Source organism: Panicum virgatum, chromosome 3K (genome assembly GCF_016808335.1).
Source record: "Panicum virgatum strain AP13 chromosome 3K, P.virgatum_v5, whole genome shotgun sequence".
Lineage (NCBI taxonomy): Eukaryota > Viridiplantae > Streptophyta > Magnoliopsida > Poales > Poaceae > Panicum > Panicum virgatum.
The window spans coordinates 30,748,617-30,767,520 of NC_053138.1; the positions used below are offsets into that span (position 1 = coordinate 30,748,617).

Below are 18,904 nucleotides of genomic sequence, written 5' to 3' on the forward strand. Positions count from 1 at the left end.
CACTGTCGATCTGGTGCACGCCCCTTTGACGGGCTGGCTGCTTGTCACCTCTCCAACTCTGATTGGAGGCTATCTTGTCTATCAGCGTCTTCGCTCCTGCAACATTGAGAGAGAGAAAGGAACCACCCGCTGCTACATCTACGTGGTCCATGGCTTGCTGATTCAGGCCATGGAAGAAGTTCTGAATAATCAGCCATTTCTCCATGCCGTGGTGTGGGCATGCTTGTATGTACTCCTGCAGACGCTCCCAGGCCTTTGGGATTGTCTCATCTGGTAGTTGCTGGATACCGGAGATTCTATTCCGGAGGGCATTGGTCTTGGCCATCGGGAAGTATTTGGCCAGGAATGCATTTGAACAGGCTTCCCATGTCGTGAAAGCCTCCTTGTTTGAGTAAAACCACGTCTTGGCCTTCCCGAGCAGTGAGAACGGGAATAGCCGAAGGCGGACGATATCCATCATAGTACCCTTGGGGTTGATAGTGTTACTTACCTCCAGGAAATTCTGGAGATGGGCATTGGCATCCTCGGATGCCTTTCCACAGAATGGACTTGTTTGAACCATGTTCACCAGTCCAGTTTTTAGCTCAAAGCCGTCATTGCCGGCTTGGTCTTGGTTCAATCCAGTAGGGATGTGGCTACTGGACGGGGCCAAGAACTGACGAAGAGTCTTCTGGGCCATGGGTGATGAGGCTGAAGTGGATGGAAGACTGATAGGCCAAGTGAGTCTTTTCTGCGGTGGGACGACGCGGCGTCTCACAATTCTCCCAATTTTTTTTGATTCGGGTTGAAGTTATTTGATTGGTCGAAACCGGTCATGCACTGCTCTGCAACAATCAAAAGATAGAGAGAGCAATGATAAGCCCGCTAAGATTAGCGGTGACAAACTAGTAAAGTTTATCAAACTATCTACGATATCTTTAGCCAATTGCTTTCCCGGCAATGGCGCCAGAAATGCTTGTTGGCGTTTCTTATGCCCCCAATAGAATATTAATTCCGCAAGCGCACAGAATCACCACTGTAGCACTTCACCATGGAGTATTTCAGGGTATCGTATTTTTCCTTAGGGAAGCACTGTGGTAAAGAGTATCGTAAATCGAATGATAACCGTACTAGCTTAATCAACTGACTAACTAGATGGGAGTAAGCCAGATATAGAGATAAGATAAATGGCCAGTCTATGATTGAGTGACACACGGAGACTCAACTCCTTAGAGAGGTAGCAGCTGGGAGGACAACGAGCGAGATAAGACACCTGATACACTTCTGAACTATCGAGCTAGCCTCTCTAGATCAGACTAACTATCTAACTAATCTTCGGGAAGGTAGAGCTTACTTCGGCGGCCTCAGGGCAGGACTCAGACTGGGATGAGAAGGGAGTCCAACGACAGTCGGCACTACTGCTATGAAAGCACCAGAATGTGGTGGACTACGAGGGATGGATAGGGCTGTCACCACCTGCAGCCTACCACAATGGTACCGTGGGGTGGAACACACTTTCTAGCTAACACTAAGCTCAGACACGATGTCTGCACTCGGTGTTAGGATTTCTCTCGAGGCCTTCGAGAGAAATCCCCCTCAACCTAGAGCACTAACTTGATATACTCTAATCCGGGCGAGAAAACCCGTAAGATAGAATCCCGACTATCAGAGAGATAACGTAGTCTAAGCTAAATGATACAACTTCTGCATTCGAGCTGAACACTCAGACTCAAGAAGATAAAAGAAAGCGAAAAGTAAAGCTGACTCAGAAAAGTAGAGAAGATAACTTATATTAATAATGTCGAAAGAAGGATACAAGAGCTATACCAGACTTCTGATGACTCTTATGAATCTCGAGCAAGCTCGACTCGACTCTAACTCCCAAACTACTAACCTACTCTAGAAAGTAAAAGAGAGAATGAGCTCCAATGGTGTGTGTTACAAGTGAGGGATGAGTGCTCTATTTATAGTCTTCCAGTGTCGGTTCTGAGCAGGTGAAGCATGTGGCGTCGGTTGGAGGCGGTTGTGGCAGTTGTGCTTAGCTTCCACGCGAAGCCGGGACGCCAGAGGCTGCAAGGTGGGGCCGGCCGGCCTCCCCTAGGCCGGCCGGCCTGGGGGTGTGGCCATCTGGCCACCGCCTTTGCGTGGATGTCTGTGATCTTCTCCTGGAGTCGATGCAGCTTGCGCAGCTTGAACGCAGACAAGGCCAGGCCGGCCGGCCTCTCTCTGGCGCGTGCTGGCCCTCCGTTCCACTGACGTTACGACTTGACGCTTGTGATTACTCAAGGGTGTTGGATCACTGACTTGGATGTGTCTTTGCACTGACTTGTGGGCCTTTGATACTTGTGCAAGCCTTTCGGTCCATTCGATTGAACCAACATCCAATTCTTGACTCAGATGCATTTGAACGTGTCACATTGCCCCTGGATTGAAGACGTGGCAGGGTGCATAGAGGTTCCAGGCCGGCTGGTTTAGGAGAGGCCGGCCGGCCTGGGATTTTGCCCAGTTTCACTTATATTTGGCATGTGTTCACCTGAAATCAAAACTCATCCAAAATTTGTTGTACTTATTAGAATTAAATAAAATATGAATGGAACATAGTATAAAGCTCAATTTATTTCCGAGAAGTTGATGGTCAAAATGTGAAATAATGCCTGTTAATATCAACCACCTAAGCTACCGCAACCAGCATTAACTTCATTTCTTCCACATGATTTTGTCACCTTTCCTTTCCCACTAAAAAGCTGCAAAGCTACCCGGTGTAAGCATGCACTTGATGATGGCGCACGCATGCAAGCCCAGGGTGCCCAGCGGCACAGCACATGCAGTAGCATGCGCGTTTAGTTCCAAAAATTTTCATCTCGAAATTTGTGTCTCTCTCTTTGGACATGTGTATGGAGTACTAAATGTAGTTAAACAACAAAACTAATTGCACAGTTTGGATGTACACGGCGAGATGAATCTTTTGAGCCTAATTAGTGCATGATTAGCCCTAAGTGCTACAGTAACCCATTTATGCTAATGATGCGTCAAAAGCCTCAAAAGATTCATCTCACGGTTTCTAGGTGAATTATAAAATTAGTTTTTTAATTAGTGTCCGAAAAGTCTTCCCTGGTCAAATTGTTGATTTGATAACCAAAAATTTTTGATTTGGGAACTAAACGCGCCTCTGAACATGCAAAAGCTTGCATGGATGGCCAGGCGGCCCCGGGACAGAGGTAGCAGTTGACCACGCCTGCAACGTTGCAGAGCAAACATGATGGCAGGCAGACCTGTGAATCTAGGGCGGAGGGGCCGGAACTCGCCCGACCATATGGAATTACCGTCGTCTCGCCCAACCCAGGCTCTGCCTCGGGCCTCGGCTGACCCCTGAAGGCCCGTACGATATTCTCCTGCCACGGAAATCGAGGCTATACTTGATAGCTAAGGATGGATCCGGATGCCTGAACATCCGAATTATCCGTATTCGTATCCGCTTAAAACGTAAATATGGATATCCATATCCGTATTCGAATTTAATATGGATGTCATATGGATGCATCCGAATTCGATTTTAAGAACTTTTCTCTATCCGATTTCATATCCGTATTCGAAGAATATCCGATCACATCCGTATCCGTCCGTATCCGCAAAGAAAAAGTGACTAGTGAGACAATCTTAAACTTATCTTTATACCTATTACTTAATGATGTACACTATTTAAATTATTTAGAAAGCCAGATAACTAATAATACATTTATTAAAATTAGTAATGATATAAAAATTAACTTTAACTATTTAATATATTTATTTCACGATTAAAATTATTTAATACGAGTCAAATTAATTATTTATTTAATGATAAAATCTTTTTTATATATCTTAATTATTAAGTGTTTAAATATTTATTTATTTTACATTTATAACTAGTATTATATAATTAATATAAAATCTATGCATAGATAATTATATTCTTTTTTTATTAGCTATCTCCTAATCCTTTACTCCCTACTTGTATAATGATTTTGATCTACTATAAAATTGTTGACAAAATAAACTGATACTCATGATAGCTCTATGTTTCAAATCAAGAAGATATCCGGATTCGTATCCGGATTCGAACTATCCGTTTTGTATTCGTATCCGATGAGATCCGCATTCGTATTCGTATCCGGATTAAAATGTGGTAAAAGGTGACATCCGGATCCGATTTCATCCGTATCCGATCCGAATCCATCCTTATTGATAGCAACTAATTATGTCTAGGGAGTGTAACACCCACAATACGAATAGTCCTGTACATCCTGTACAGTGCCGCTCGAAGCAACACTGTACGACCTGCTCCAACTCGCCTCAAGTCAAGAGGACCGGACCTGATGCTCATACTATCCAACAGGACAGGACGCCACGCCCTACTGACGACGACGCCAGCAGCTGCACAAATCCTGCGCCCCATCTCGACACGACTAGCACGGCACCGGCATGGGAGGCGGACACCCCGCAATCTTAGTCAAGACAGGTCGACAGGATCCATCAAAGGCCATAAATAATCGGTAGATGGCAGGCAGGGGTCGGGATTCGCCCGACCGCCATGCTTTTCTTCTCCCTATGTGTATACGCTCACCCCTTGAACTATAAAAAGGAGGAAATGCACCCACATGGAGAACAGACCAACACGCTCACACACCCACGCACTCAACCCAGAGATTTGGGACCCCGGCTCCCTCTCTCGCCTATTTGTAACCCTACTGCAAACATTGAATACAAGAGCACGAGAGCTCGAACAGGACGTAGGGACATTACGCCCGAACTAGTATAAAATCTTGTGTCTTATCCTTATATTACCATCCGATCCTGTGACGCGCATACAAATTTACTAGCCGGTGATTTCAGAACACCGATAACTTTATTACCAAAGAAAGCTAATGCTGATAGAATACAACAACTTAGACCCATTTGCTTACTAAACTATCTTTAGAAATGGATAACCACAGTGTTGATGCTAAGACTTGAACCTTTGGCTGATAAGTTAATTTTGAAAACACAAACTTCTTTCAGGAAGAAAATGAACATCATGACTGGGCTTATGGCCTTACATGAGAGTTTGCATGAGACCAAGAAGAAAAATGAGGTGGGGATAATACTAAAACTGAATTTTGAAAAGGCATATGACAAGGTCAATTGGACCTTCCTTTTTGACAGCTTCAAGATTAGAAGTTTTAGTGATAAATGGTGTGATTGGATTATGATGGTGGTTACTAGGGGTGACTATCAGTGTTAAGATGGATGATAAGATGGTATAGTTGTGAACCACAAAGGGGTCAGACAGGGAGACCCCCTATCACCAATCCTCTTCAACTTTGTGGGGGACTGTCTAGAAAAATGGTGAGGCAAGCCCAAAGAGATGGTTTGATTATTGATCTTGCTAGTAATCTCATTCCAAAAGGTGTAGCTATTTCAATATGCTGATGACACAATTATCTACCTCAAAGAAGATATGGAGGTTGCCAGAAACATGAAGTTATTGTTGTACTTGTACGAACTGATGTCAGGACTAAAAATCAATTTCTCCAAAAGTGATTAACAGGGATGATGAGAGACATATGGGTTATGCCAATATGTTTAGTTGTCAGATTGGTGATTTCCCAATCAAATACCTTGGGGCGCCTATAAGCCCCAGTAGAGTGCATGTTAAAGACTAGAAGCTTTGGTGGAATGGAATAAGAAAATGCTGGCCAATTGGAAGGGGAGCTGTCTTTCCATTGCTGGAAGAATGGTTATGATCCACTCTTCTCTCCTTTATTTACCATATGTCTCTATACATTCTACCTAAAACAATTATTGACAAACTGGATAAACCGAGAAGGAGCTTTTCTGGCAAGGCAGTGGTCAATGGTGAAATGGGGGGTGATTTGTAAAAGTTAGAAGAAAGGAGGTTTGGGTGTCAAGGACATCAGCAAGATGAATATCAGCTTTTTGTGTAAATGGTGGTGAAGGTTGGAGAATGAATCGGGTTTATATCAAGATCTGATCACTGCTAAATATCGTAGAGGGAGGGTGATAGGATCTGTGAATCACAAACTAGGTGACTCTCCCATTTGGAGGGATTTGTTGAAAATCGCATATATATTTAAAGGGGGCATAGTTGTGAAAAACGGTTGTTCAACTCTTTTCTAGACAGTTGTTTGGATTTAGAAACAACCTTTCTGCTATAAACTCCTTTGCTATTTGGAAGTGTCACAACAGAGCCTGTTTTGACCAAAAAATGATTAAATCACCAATTGAAATCATAATCCACGCTTGCTCTTTTATGTCATATTGGTCAGGTTTGTACAACTTGGAGTTTCAAGGAAAACTGGCTGACAGCATCAACATGTTGATGGGAGTCGCCTATAAACTCCTGGCTCAACAAGTGGCCCCGAGTATAGCTGGCCAAACGGGCCGCACGGCACGACACGGCACAGGCACGGTTTTGGCACGGCACGGCTGGCATGGGCAGCATTCCGTGCCGTGCCGTGCTAGCCCGTGTGCTGGCCTCCAGGCCCAGGCACGGCTCCTGGAGGCCATAGGCATGCCGTGTCGTGCCCCTGGCATGACGTGCCAAAGCATGGCACGCCGGGCCAGTAAGCACGCCGGGCCATCCAGGCACGGCTTGCCAGAGAACCTTCTTCAAACATGATCAAGTTCATCAAAGAAATTCAAAGACAGTTTAACACTACAACAGATTCTCAAAGTCAGCAAACAAAGACAAAATTCAAAGGAAAGTTAAACTTTATTGGAGCTGTTTTAAGTGCTGCCTCATTAAAAACCTTTGTAGGGAAAAACTCTCACCTCGAGAGAAAACCCTACGAAAGAAAAAAGAGTACAGCCAGCTCAAAGTTCAAGTTCTTAAGTGTCCATTACAAACCAAAGTTCAACTTGGAACAGCCTCCAAGGGATACATAAATGGGTTACACAGCCACTCAGGCACAACTCCAGCTCCTTATCTTCATCATCATGCTCCAGCTCCAACCGAATTGTTGTCGTCATCAAGGAACAGATCCTGAAATGCCGCCTCCAGCTCCTTGTCTTCCACGGTGTGTTGCATCCATGCATCGCCTTGCTCCCAGTCTTTCGGCAGTGCTAGCATCTCCACCATGTCAGATCCGAAGCTTCTACATCGCTCCTCAACGATCCTGCCAGTGGTGCTAAAAGCAGACTCTGAACTAATAGTAGAAACAGGAACAGTGAACATGTCTTTAGCCAAGATGGATAAAACAGGATAAGTTAGTTTGTGATCTCGCCACCAAGATAAAACACTCCACTCCTCATAAAAAAAGTTAACTGTGTCACTGTCAAGGTAGCTAGTTAGCTCAGAGCCAGCAAGAGATGAACCTGCTTGTGCTGCCTGGAGTAAAGCACTAGCAGATGAACCTCTCCTGGACAAGGAGGCAGCACTAGCACTATAACAAGAACCAGTAGCACCAGAACCAAACTCAAGCATAGAATGAACCAAAGATCCAGAACTCAAGTTACCAGACCCACCATCATCATCAGCAAATATCTTAACCCATGAATACTTCTTCTTACCAGTTGTGACTGGTTGAGTAGGCCTCTGCACTCTCATTGAACCAAACTTAGTTTCATATTTTTTGTAAATCTCAGACAGTTCAGCTCTTACCTCAGTTAAATAAGAGGAGTAATCAATTGAATCTAGATAGTAGTCTAAGCACACTGGTAAAACCCTTTATCTTAGCCCTTGGATCCAAGATAAATGCAAAGGAGTACAACATAGGTATATCAGACCAGTAGGCTAGAAACTTATCTTTCATGGGGTTAACAACAAACCTTAGATCATTATCAAACTGGTACTCATTCAAATGACTAGCAATCTCAAAAACATGATGCAAGATTAATGGAGAGATTGGATAATAAACACCAGACAGAACAACTGTGGAATCATGAAACTGTTCAAGGAAAGAAAGTATTTTTTCAGCAATATCCCAATGCTTATTAGTTAGCAGAGACTCACCATCCTTCAAAGGGTAATTAGTGGTGATCCACACAGAAAATGTCTCTCTATGTGGGATTAAATGCTTAAGCATGAGATAAGTTTAATTCCATCTAACATCCATATCCAAACAAAATTTTCTAGGCCTAACACCCATAGCAATGCAATAACTCTTGTAGGCAGCAATGCGTTGATTAGATGCATTCAAGAATGATATAGCAGTTCTAAAGTTAGTCAACATATCCTTGAATGAATAAAGTCCAGACTTAACTATCAGATTAATAATATGGCAAGCACATCTCTGATGCAACAGTAAAGAACCAACATAACAAGATAGTAAAGGAGTTAATTGACCCATGGCTTTAGTGTTTGCAGATGCATTATCAAGAGCAATAGAAAATATCTTATCAGATATGCCATAATCAGATGCAACAAAAGCAACACGTTCAGCAATATTTTCAGCATTGTGTGAGCAATCGATTAACCTCATGCCAAGTATCATTTTCTCTAATTGCCAATCAGAATTAATGAAATGAGCAACAACAGACAGATAATCTTCCTTGGCATTACTAGACTAGATATCAGATGTGAGAGCAACAGATGAAACAATTTTTAAAGTGTCCACAAGTTTATCACCACGTTCAGTGAAGTATTTAATTAGATCCCTAGTTGTAGTTTGCCTAGAGCAAGGAGTAAACCTAGGATTGTGAGCAGTGGTAATGTAGTCATCGAATGCTTCTGACTCACAAAATCCTAATGGGAGATCAAGTCTAGCAATAAGCCTAACCAATTGAACTCTAGCAACCTCAGGATTGTACTCTCAATTAGCAACAGATCCATCAGAATTGAACTGAAGCAAAGATTGAGCACCACTAGAACGGCGCCCTTTCAATACTGGACATTTAGGAATGTGCCTAGTCAAGTGTCCAGTGCCATCAGAGCTAAGACCAGAGTAGAGTTTCTTGCAATGCTTACACTTTGCACCGACTCTTACCTCCTTACCTCTCCTCATCTCGAAGGTCTCTTCAAAGTGTTCCCAGAACGGAGAAGTGGACTTCCTCCTCCGCTTTTTGCCAGCCATGCTCTGGGTCGGGCAGGGCTTGAGTTCGACATCGATGAGCGGCTCGGGTTGAGCCGCAGTGTCATGGCCGGTGCCGGCAGCGTCGCCTATGCCACTGCCATCCTGAGGCCCAACACTGCTCCCAAATAACTCCTCCCACTCGGCGTCCATGTCGTCCTCGTCATCTCCTGCTTGACCAAGCAACCGGAGCTCATAGTTGTTGGACGTCGGATCCAACTCGGGCGCTCGGTTCCTCGACGGCGCCTGCAAGAACAAAGAGAGATTGAGAAACGAGTGAGATAACCCTAACCCTAACTACAAGTACCGAGAGACTCACCGGAGCGCCGGAGCACTGGAGTCGCCGTCGTGGATCCATTGGAGGAGGACGACGAGAAGCCACGGAGACCAGAGCGGGAGAAGCCGGAGCACACACACAGAGAGAGAGAGAGAGAGCAGGAGAGGCCGAGAGGGGAGAGGGAGAGTTGATGAGATCAGAGAGGGGGCAGCGTAGATTGTGCGCGGCGGCCGGCAGTCGATCGCATCTCGGCGTCGGCGGCGAGGTCCAGGCGTGCGAGTTGGGCGAGGGCTAGGCGTGCGAGTTGGGCGAGGCCGAGGTGGCGGCTGCGAACGGAGGGCGGGCGGAGGCGCCTAGGGTTTGTGTTGGGCTGCTGGCCTCTGCCCGGCCGCCCGTTTTATACGGCCAGGGGGGAAAGAGCCGTTGGGCTGGGGGAGAGAGCTGTTGGGCACTTGGGCTGGGGGGGGAGCCGTTGGGCCTGGGGGAGGCTAGGGCCTGGGGGCGTGCCTGGCGGGCTGACGGGCCAAGTGTGTTTGCGGGCCGCTTCGCGTGCCTGACTGGCCTAGCCCTATCCGTGCCGTGCAGGGCCGGCCCAGCATGCTGAGCATACGGCCCAGGCACGCTGTGCAGGCGTGCTCGTGTCAGCCCGGGCCCGCGAAGTCCCGTGCCGGGCCAGGCCAGTGCCGTGCCATTTTTCGTGCTGCGGGCCGGCCCACCGTGCCTCGTGCTGCATGGCCAGGTATAGCCCCGAGGGAAAGAGCACCGCCGCCGCCAACAGACGAGCTGACGGAGGAAGAGAACGACGAGGAGTTGGAAGTATCTTGATTGGCTCAGTTTGTTGGAGTGTGAGTATTTCACCGGGTCTTTCTTTTTTTAGATAATGGGAAAGAGAGTACCCAGCCTTGGCCTCAAAAGAGGCTACAGCCGATTATTATAAATTTTTCAAAACATCCGTATACGAGAACACTGATAAGACTAACAGCCAACCCGAAAATTTTGATGAAGACGTTTATTAAGAGCAAATACTATTGCTAAACCTCCATCCATGGTTGGCAAAGAACTGCATGATCAAAACCTCCATGGTTTGACATGCCTTCTGTAACGTCTTCTTGTCTTCATCACGCCTTTGTAGCTGTGCCCAAAGTCTGAGCCAATGAGTGCCTCGATAAAGTATCTGCATATAAGTTTTAGTTGGAGATTTGTCAAACACCACATCATTCCTACTAAGCCAAATAGCTCAACATAAAGCATATGCTCTTACTAACGGTTGTCTTTTTAACTTGGTTCCAGCCCCCCCTAAACCAATTACCAACCAATTTCACTGGGTCTTTCTGTTGATGTTTGGTTAGAAGCCTTCTCGCTTTGGGCTGTTTCTTTTGGCTCGTAGGGGCTGTGGTGGCCTATTTGTAACGTTTTACTTGGCTTCGAACTGAGTTTGGGGCATCCGTTGCCCGGATGCTCCATCCTAGGAGTTCTAATCTGAATCAGGTTATAATTCTCTTAGCCCCTTCTTTTCTCTACTTGTTTCGAACTATCAGAATTTCCGATCGTGTAATAGAAATGGGAGGTGCCCTCGTGTCGAAAAAAAAAAGAAGCTGGAACGGAACTCATTACCTGACGTTTAACGACTCGTGATGATGTGCAATCATACCCGGCCGCTTCCCCAAAGATAGAGGAACAAGGTACGTCATTATTGCAAGAATCAGCGAGAGTTAGAGAGTGTCAAGAAGGCAGTGCATCCATATTCAGATTCGTCAGACATCCATCAGCAGACGAGCAGCAGAACAAGTCGGCAAGGAGGGTAACATTTCAGCGACTTCACGGCGTCCGTTCATTCACCATCCTACGGCTAGCGGCGTCGCTCCTTTTAACTTTACCATCTCTGTTATTTTCGGTCTGTAATCAGTGATTAAGAACACTGTAACTTAATTGGCTGGGCGGTTCTTTAAGGCTCTGGTCGTCGTCTGTTTTGGGGCATGAAAAGGAATGAACCTAAAAACCCTAAGTAGTTGGTAGAGTAGCTGTAGTTCCCGTCTCGCCGGCGGCGCATGTACCAGGTTTATCCTAGACTCGATCTGGTTTCAGTAGAGCAGCTTATCTACTGTGGGCCCCAGGCGTACAAATACCTGGGTTACCGTTGTGCTTTACTGTATTTGTCCCATGATCAGTCCGCAAGTACGCACAATAGCACTGGTATCACAACTGCACTTAAAAATATATTAGTAATATTATAATTTAATCAGAGCTAATAATTTGCAGCAGAAGCAACAGAAATATAGGACTTCCATCCTACAGTAGTGTGCCTCACCATTCCCACAGGCAACTGACTGAGAATTAGACCTAGAAAGAACCAACGTTGAAAACCCGCATCCTTCGGCAAGGAACTGAACTGAGACAGCTCTTCTTCGAACTCCGAATTTTAAAAATTTAGCAACAAGGGTGAGTACAATTTTGTACTCGCAAGACTTCGGGTGTATATCAAAAATCCTATAATACATGCATGGTTAATTAAGGAAGGCTGACTGGTTCACTAGCACTCGGCTGCATTATATTTGAGTGTATCTTCATACGTATAATTTTTGCAAATATTTTGTTTTATATAAAATAGACCGACAAAACCAATCATGACTCCCCATTTTCTATTTCGCGGTCCTTTGACCATCTATATCGGTCCAACAACTTTTGAATCGGTGCAAGTGTTACCAAACAGTCCCATTCTAAATTTTCAAACCAAAAGCTCTAAAACCGGCGACTAGCTCAAGCGCTCTTGACCGTGAGCACGGTTATCCGAATAGTTTTACACTCTGCAGAAGTTGTACACTTTCCCCATACGACATGTTTCGCTTTGATGCCAGCGCGTAGCTAGCGCGCATATACACAATTCCTTAGATGTGTCGGCAAGCTAACATGACAAAGCCGTTACATCAACCGGACCCAAGAATATGCTACACGACAGACTGTAGGAGTATCGCGGCTCCGTACATCTGACCGGGTTAGCTACCCCGACACCGACGAACTCCTCGAGCACTCGGGCGGTAGCATCCACTTGAGCCGACTGACTTAATAAGCTAAGGCCAGTGCCCATTTAGTCGTATGGTTGCACTGTAATATTTGGCTAGAATAGTGCCAATTACCGGTCCTTAATTTGACACGGGTGATAAATCTCTAAAATGCGCCGGAAACGCATACAGAACCAAGCCATATCCATCATCCATTTTTCCATCCATTTTATCATCCATATTCTTTTTCTTCATCCTCATACCATCATATCCGCTAGACCATATATTCACCCGCGTGTACCATAGAGTTTTTATTCTTTAAAAACAACCATATAAATGTATATTTTCTTTAAAAGAAACCAACCCATGTGATGCTACTCAACTATTGCATAAATTCTAAGCCAACTAAGCATGTGAGTCTGAACTACGCGAATAACCCATAACCTTAGGATAACAAGGTATAAAAGGGGTACAAAATAACAAGAAAGGTAAATGCATTGAACTAGGACGTGTCTACCCGACATAAAATAATATTTGGACTCATAAAATCATCATCGCTTGTAAATAATTGTAGGCTTAGGAATTTAAATAGGAACAAGAATGATGCTTGCCTTGTTGCTGATCAGTCTCACTCTCGTGCGCTGGTTCTACGCCTGGTTCGGACTCCGGCACAGTTACGGCGGACTTGTCGACTACTCGAATTGGACGACGATAAGCACATGCAAAAGAACCAAATAAACATCAATGAACAACCAAATAAACACCATGATATGATAGAGCATGATTTTTACGAAAGTTTCTAAAAAAAGTATTTAACTTAAAGTTTATTTGGGCAAATTATGCAGGTTTGAAACTTAAAATAGATTAAAAGGTGTGTGTGTATTTTTCTTTTTATTTTTGTGAAAAAAAACGGCAAGAGTGCAAAGCACGTGTTGATGTGAGCTCTTATCAAGGTTAAGTGTATGCAAGACGTAATTCCTCTTTTATTTTTGTAAAGAAAACGTCTATGATTAGAGCTAGGGTGTATGGGCGTGTGCAGCCTTGCGCTCACGGTGTCCAACGTCAGCTAGTTCGCGGCGACTTGGATTGTTCCCGCGGCGTGCGAGGACAACGGCAAGCGCGACGTCCTCCGGCAGCACGCATGCGCACGCCGGGGTGCTCGCGTGAGCGAGCCCGTGGTCTTGCCATGGCGCACAAGCGGGCTCCGGCATCCCGGTCCGCGGAGGCCGGCGGCTGTGTTCTGGAGTGGTGTGTGCTCGGCTGGGCAGGGTGGTTCGAGTACGTGGCCTCCACACCGTGACAGGGCCATGGAGCGGCAGCGGTGCTTACCGTGGGTCGGTGGTGTAGGTGTGGCCGGGGCGTGGTGTGGGCTCGCGGTCGCGGTTCCGGTAGGACGTCCTCCTCGCCGTCACGGGCTTCGGCGTTGTTCCCCGGCTCGCGGCATTGGCGTCGATCTCCGGCTCGGTGTGGGAGAAGGCAAAGGACAAGGGTCAATGCCGGGACTCGGCGTCAGCGCGAGCCCATGGCTTCTCCATGGCACACGCGCGGGTTCCAGCATCCCGGCCCGTGGTGGCCAGCGGCTGCGGTGGCGGACGTGGGCGACGGCAAGGCAAAGGCAGGGTCATTCGGTCCTCGACTCGGGTGGTGCTCGGTGCGTACGCGCGCGGGCACTCGGCAACCCGAGGCCACCGTGGCCGCGCGTGCCCAGTGGTGGCCAAGTGAGCAAGAGCACAAGCCCAAAGGCTCATGCCGGTGGTAGAGCATGAGTACGGCCAGCATAAAAAAAAAGAAGATGCTAGCCAGTGCATCCTGGCCGGGGATGCATTGCTTGCTCGAGACATGCAAGGGTGGCTGGGCACTGGATTGGAGCAGAGTGCATGCCTGCACAATGCTACAGGATGGTACGACAGACAGAGAGGCTCAAGGCTCGGTCTTTGGTAGATTAAAGCAGATAGCTTGCGCGTGCGCGAGTCTGTGGCATCGCCACGACCGCGACACGGCCACGTCGGTCCGTGGGTTCCCGGCAGCCCGGGTCCGCGGCGGCGGCGTAGCTGCGGCTACAGGGCTGCTGCACCTGCATAAAAAAAAAAGCTTGGCTCGAAGTGCTCTTCTCCATGAGCTAGCAGTTCCAGTAGCCCCTCATGGCAGTTGACTTCATGCCGATGTCCCCGTCCCAAACCACAACTGAGGGACACATTTCATCGAACACGGGGGAGTGCCGTACCTTCAGACCACATCAGAGGGGCACCACCATCCTCATCATGGATGTAACACTCATAGTCTTCGCGGCCGTTGTCACCATGCTCAAGATTGCTTCCTCTAACCACTGCCCATGCCTCAGACTGCATCTGAGCGGATGGCTTGGGTGGCGCCGAGGCTGGATTCCCTAGGATTGCAGCCCCACCACGCTTCCGCGGCGCACCAAATCACCGCCTCCAATCGCCTCCACTATAATTGCCCATGGCCAACGATGAATCGAAGTAAATCACCACCACAACACGAAGAAATCCGTAGGAGAAACCGAAAGCAACGCTGGTAAATCCAAATCGCTGAATCCAGCAGCTAGACCCGAACGAAGAATGCCACAACACTCTATCTCGGATCCCCAACTAAACCTAAGCGGCGCCGGAACTTGATCTGTGGACAACGGCGCCGGGCGGCTAACCATCGGTTGGCGGTGGCCATCGCCGACTGGGAGTCGGCGGACGGGACGGGGATGCCGGAATCGGAGTGATTCACGGCGGAGCAAGTCTAGGTCGCTGTGGCGGCGGACCAAACTGGGGAAGAAGGCAGCGAATCGAGCGAAATCGTGACGGGGATAGCCTGAATCTGATACCAATTGTCACACCCCGTGGCCACCGGCGGCAAGGACCGAGGCGTGAGGATCTGGACGGGCTCACCTAGCCGCTCCTTCCCAAGGAAGAGGACGACGTTTTGGGAAATATTCCTAACTTCTGTTCGATGGCTGATGATGTGCGTGTGCCTGTTGTTTTGTAGCCTTAGTCTTGGACTGTCACTTGGGCTGTAATAGCAACAAATGGGCTTGCCAGCCCATGGTTCCACTTGGGCACAATCCATGGTACGGCTGGGTATGACAAGATGGCGCGTAGATTGCGCCAGCGCCGCGCCGGCGATTCTCCTGGACACGAGAGGGCGGCGACCGGCCTCGCCCTGCGCCGCGCTTCCTTCTCCCCGCCGCTATCCGATTCCTTCGGTCGGCGACAGGGTCTGCTTCCGGCTCCGACTCGTCGTCACGATCAACCGGTCGTTGTCGCGGCTGGAAGTGAAACGGTGGAGCAAATTAGCAATACAACACGTAAGAACGGATCATCCCGGCATCGCCGCCGGGCATTCCTAGATGCGATGCCGGCGGCTTCCACTGCCTGGCCGTCACGTACCTCTCCTTCCAGCTCGTCTCCGGTGGCAAGCGGGAGCAGTCGTCGGCGGCAGGGAGGAGCCAGGACGCGGCGCCGCCACGCAGCGCAAGCGCGTCGTACCTGGGCTTCCAGAACTGGCGGTCGCGCTCGGCGACGAGGCGCCGCAGCCCCGTGCAGACGCGCTCGACGCTCGCGAGGTCCGCGCCGCTCGCGAGCCGCGCCAGGACCGCCGCCCTGGCGTCGCCGGGGAGCGACATGAAGCTGGGCTCCAGGGCGACGCCTCTCCTGCGGCACATGTCGGCGAGGACGCCGCGGCACAGGTCGTCGGAGAGCCGGCGCCAGAGCCCCGCCAGCCGCGCGTCCCTTCTCAGCGCGCGCGCCGTGCCGTCCAGGCCGCCAGCCAGGAGCGGCGCGGCGGCGAGCGCGTCCACCAGCACGCAGCGCTCCACCGGCCACGGGTCGCACTCCGCGTACAGGACGAGGTGCCTCCTCCCGTGCGCCAGCATCCTCAGCACGGCGGCGGCCTCCCGGTGGTGCAGCAGCTGCGGCGCGCCGTACCGGAGCGAGAGAGCCGACGCTGTCCTGCCCGCCTGCTTCGGAACCGTACCACCACCAGGTCTTCGGGACCGGGAACCTTGGGCGCCCAAGGGCACGAAGCCGGCGTCGAGGAACGCGGCGTGGACGACGACGATGAGGCGGCCGAGGAGGCGCTCGGCGTCCCACCGGCGACCGTCGATCGCCCTGTGGAGGCAGGCCCGTTTTTTGGCCCGTGCGGCCCGTGCGACCGCACAGGGCCCCCAAATTTTAAAGGCCCCCAAAATATAATAAGTATACTAGGTGTAGTTATATAATGATTTTTATTTTAATTGTGTTTCGAAGCAAATTGTGGCCCAGATACATCAAAGAAGATGAAGCGTCGTCCAATCTGCAGTCGCGATATCCTTTCCGCTTCCTCGCCTGGGTCGCGACGCAGCGTCGCAGGACAGGCGGCACCGCGGCAGGCCTGTCGCGCACGACGTGTTCCGCCAATCCGCCTAGACGACGTCGCCGTCGACGCCCTAGTGCCCTGCATCTAGTAGACCGCTCGGAGATCGCGTGGTGGACTGGTGGTGGCCTGGCGCCCTGCGCCCTTGGCCCCTGCGCCCTGCCTGCCTGCCTGGCCCCCGACGTCTCACGGCTCACGCCTGCACCAGGTAAGGTTCCGCCCTCACACAATGTTGCTTTTTTAATTACTAGTTCCAATCCAAATGCATATATTAATTTTTTTTGTTTCTATTGCTACTCATGTCTTCTAGAAAATATGCATCTGGTTATCAAAAGCGTCAAAAGAAACAGAAGGAAAATCTGATATTGAAATCTTCTTGTGATAATCTTGAGGCCATCCTTAAAAGAGATGGAAAATCTGATATTGATGCTACCGAGAGCTGTATGGAGAGTTGAGAATTCTTCGAGATTTCTTTCCAAGAGAAGATATGGGTGCAATCGAAATTCTAAAGTTTTTGAAGCGGCGTGATTGCTTTCCCAATGCAACAATTGCATATAGACTTATGTTGACTATTCCAGTGAAGTGACGGTTGCATCAGCAGAACGAAGTTTTTCTAAATTAAAGCTATTGAAATCCTACTTACGTTCTACAATGACACAAGAAAGACTTAATGATTTGGCCATGATAGCACTTGAGGGTGATCTGTTGGAGAAGATTGATTATGAGCGTATAATTGAAGAATTCATTTCAAAGAACACTCAAAGAATGACGTTCTTCAAGTGAAGATCATGCAAATTGCAAAGAAGAGTTGAATAATGAATGAATAGGTATGTTAATTCTTGAAATATCTTATTTGCATGCACTATGCTATAACATATATGTTATTTTTATAGTAGCTATTATTAGGCCACTAGGCCCTGGTTCATAGTTTCGCACAGGGCCTCCGGATTTGTCGGTACGGCCCTGTGTGGAGGGGAGAGATCATCACCATGGCGACCGACGACGTTTCCGATGACTTGGTCAGAACGCGCGTAGGTGAGAAGACAGCAAAGCTGGAACGGGGCGTACTTGTAGAAATTTCACGGCCACTTCCTCGCATTGTTCCGTGCCACTAAATTAAAATATGCTGCAACAAGAAAGAGTTCATAGTACACTTGCCTATACAAATAATTCAAACCGTTTCCCATTGCTCACCCGGCATAAATTTCATCGATACTCTTTGATTTCAAATGGCACTGTTAAATATTTTGGCCTCCGAATGAGCTCACTATGTATGTCCAAAGTCCAAAGTTGCAGATGAGCTCGAGTGTGATAGAAATGCCGGGGCGGATGGCAGGAGCGGGGGCTCCTATCTATTTCGTGGAAGATAGATAAGACATTCATCTTTAAAACTCACTTTGGCCCAATTATTTAGTATAAATATGTTCAATATTTTAATAGAATTAACTCAATATTTTACTAAATATGTTCAACATTTGACTTTTAAAATGTTGAAACTATAAAGACAAAATGTTGAAATTGGAAATATAAAATGTTGTGGTTATTGAAATAGAAATGTTGAAAGCATTTTTTTTTTCCTCCGGCGCGGTGTACGCGGGCGCGGCACAGCAGCGAGCAGCAGCGGCGGCCAGCATCGCAGCAGCCGCATGCAGCAGCAGCCCTGCTGCCCAGCGGCGCGCAGGCGGTCGCAGCGCTCGCGACGATGCGGCGGACGGGGCGGCGGCGGCGCATGGTGACGAAGGGGGTAGGAGGAGGAAGAAGATAGAATTGATGAGATTCAACGTATGAGATAATTTGCACGAATCTCAAATATTAGAAGGTGGAGAAGAAAAAATCTTTCGAAAGATGTATAGGATTTACCGACAGGGAGCGCCGCCGGCCGTGGGCCGTGGCTAGTAACCCCGCGTGGGCCGTGGCTAGTAACCCCGGCCCAAATGCACATGGTTAGTATGGGTGGGTGGCTCCGGCCGGTTCGACCGTGGGGGCAAAGGTGTTATAGGGGTGGTGCCTGCTGTCATAACTCGAAAACTTAACGTGGTCCGTTTAGCTTGCGGCCCACGCGAACGGATAGAAGACTGCGTTTTTTTCTTTTTTATATTTAAAAAAAATTAAAATTTCAAAAATATATAGCCGTTTCAGGAAATTGTGAAAATAGCCCCTGTAGTTTCAAGTGTTTTTCGGTAACTGTAATATTTTGTATGGACCAAATAGAGTAGATCTTTCTGCCTTTAAGTGCACAT

At 48.2% G+C, this 18,904-nt stretch overlaps 2 protein-coding genes and 1 non-coding gene across 3 annotated transcripts; 1 reads left to right on the forward strand and 2 right to left on the reverse strand.

The window, feature by feature from the left end:
* The first annotated feature begins 203 nt into the window (after positions 1-203).
* On the forward strand, positions 204-310 carry LOC120701717. The gene has a single exon (XR_005686273.1). It is a non-coding gene; the product is annotated as a small nucleolar RNA R71 (small nucleolar RNA).
* A 6,401-nt stretch (positions 311-6,711) lies between these two features.
* LOC120698931 lies at positions 6,712-9,660 on the reverse strand. The gene is made up of 2 exons (XM_039982711.1): positions 9,346-9,660; positions 6,712-9,272 (listed from the first exon to the last, which is right to left on the reverse strand). Exons 1-2 carry the CDS (start codon positions 9,382-9,384, stop codon positions 8,769-8,771), a joined length of 543 nt encoding a protein of 180 aa, XP_039838645.1. The 5' UTR covers positions 9,385-9,660; the 3' UTR covers positions 6,712-8,768.
* A 5,943-nt stretch (positions 9,661-15,603) lies between these two features.
* LOC120700828 lies at positions 15,604-18,395 on the reverse strand. The gene is made up of 2 exons (XM_039985049.1): positions 18,258-18,395; positions 15,604-16,512 (listed from the first exon to the last, which is right to left on the reverse strand). Exons 1-2 carry the CDS (start codon positions 18,393-18,395, stop codon positions 15,604-15,606), a joined length of 1,047 nt encoding a protein of 348 aa, XP_039840983.1.
* Positions 18,396-18,904: the final 509 nt, after the last annotated feature.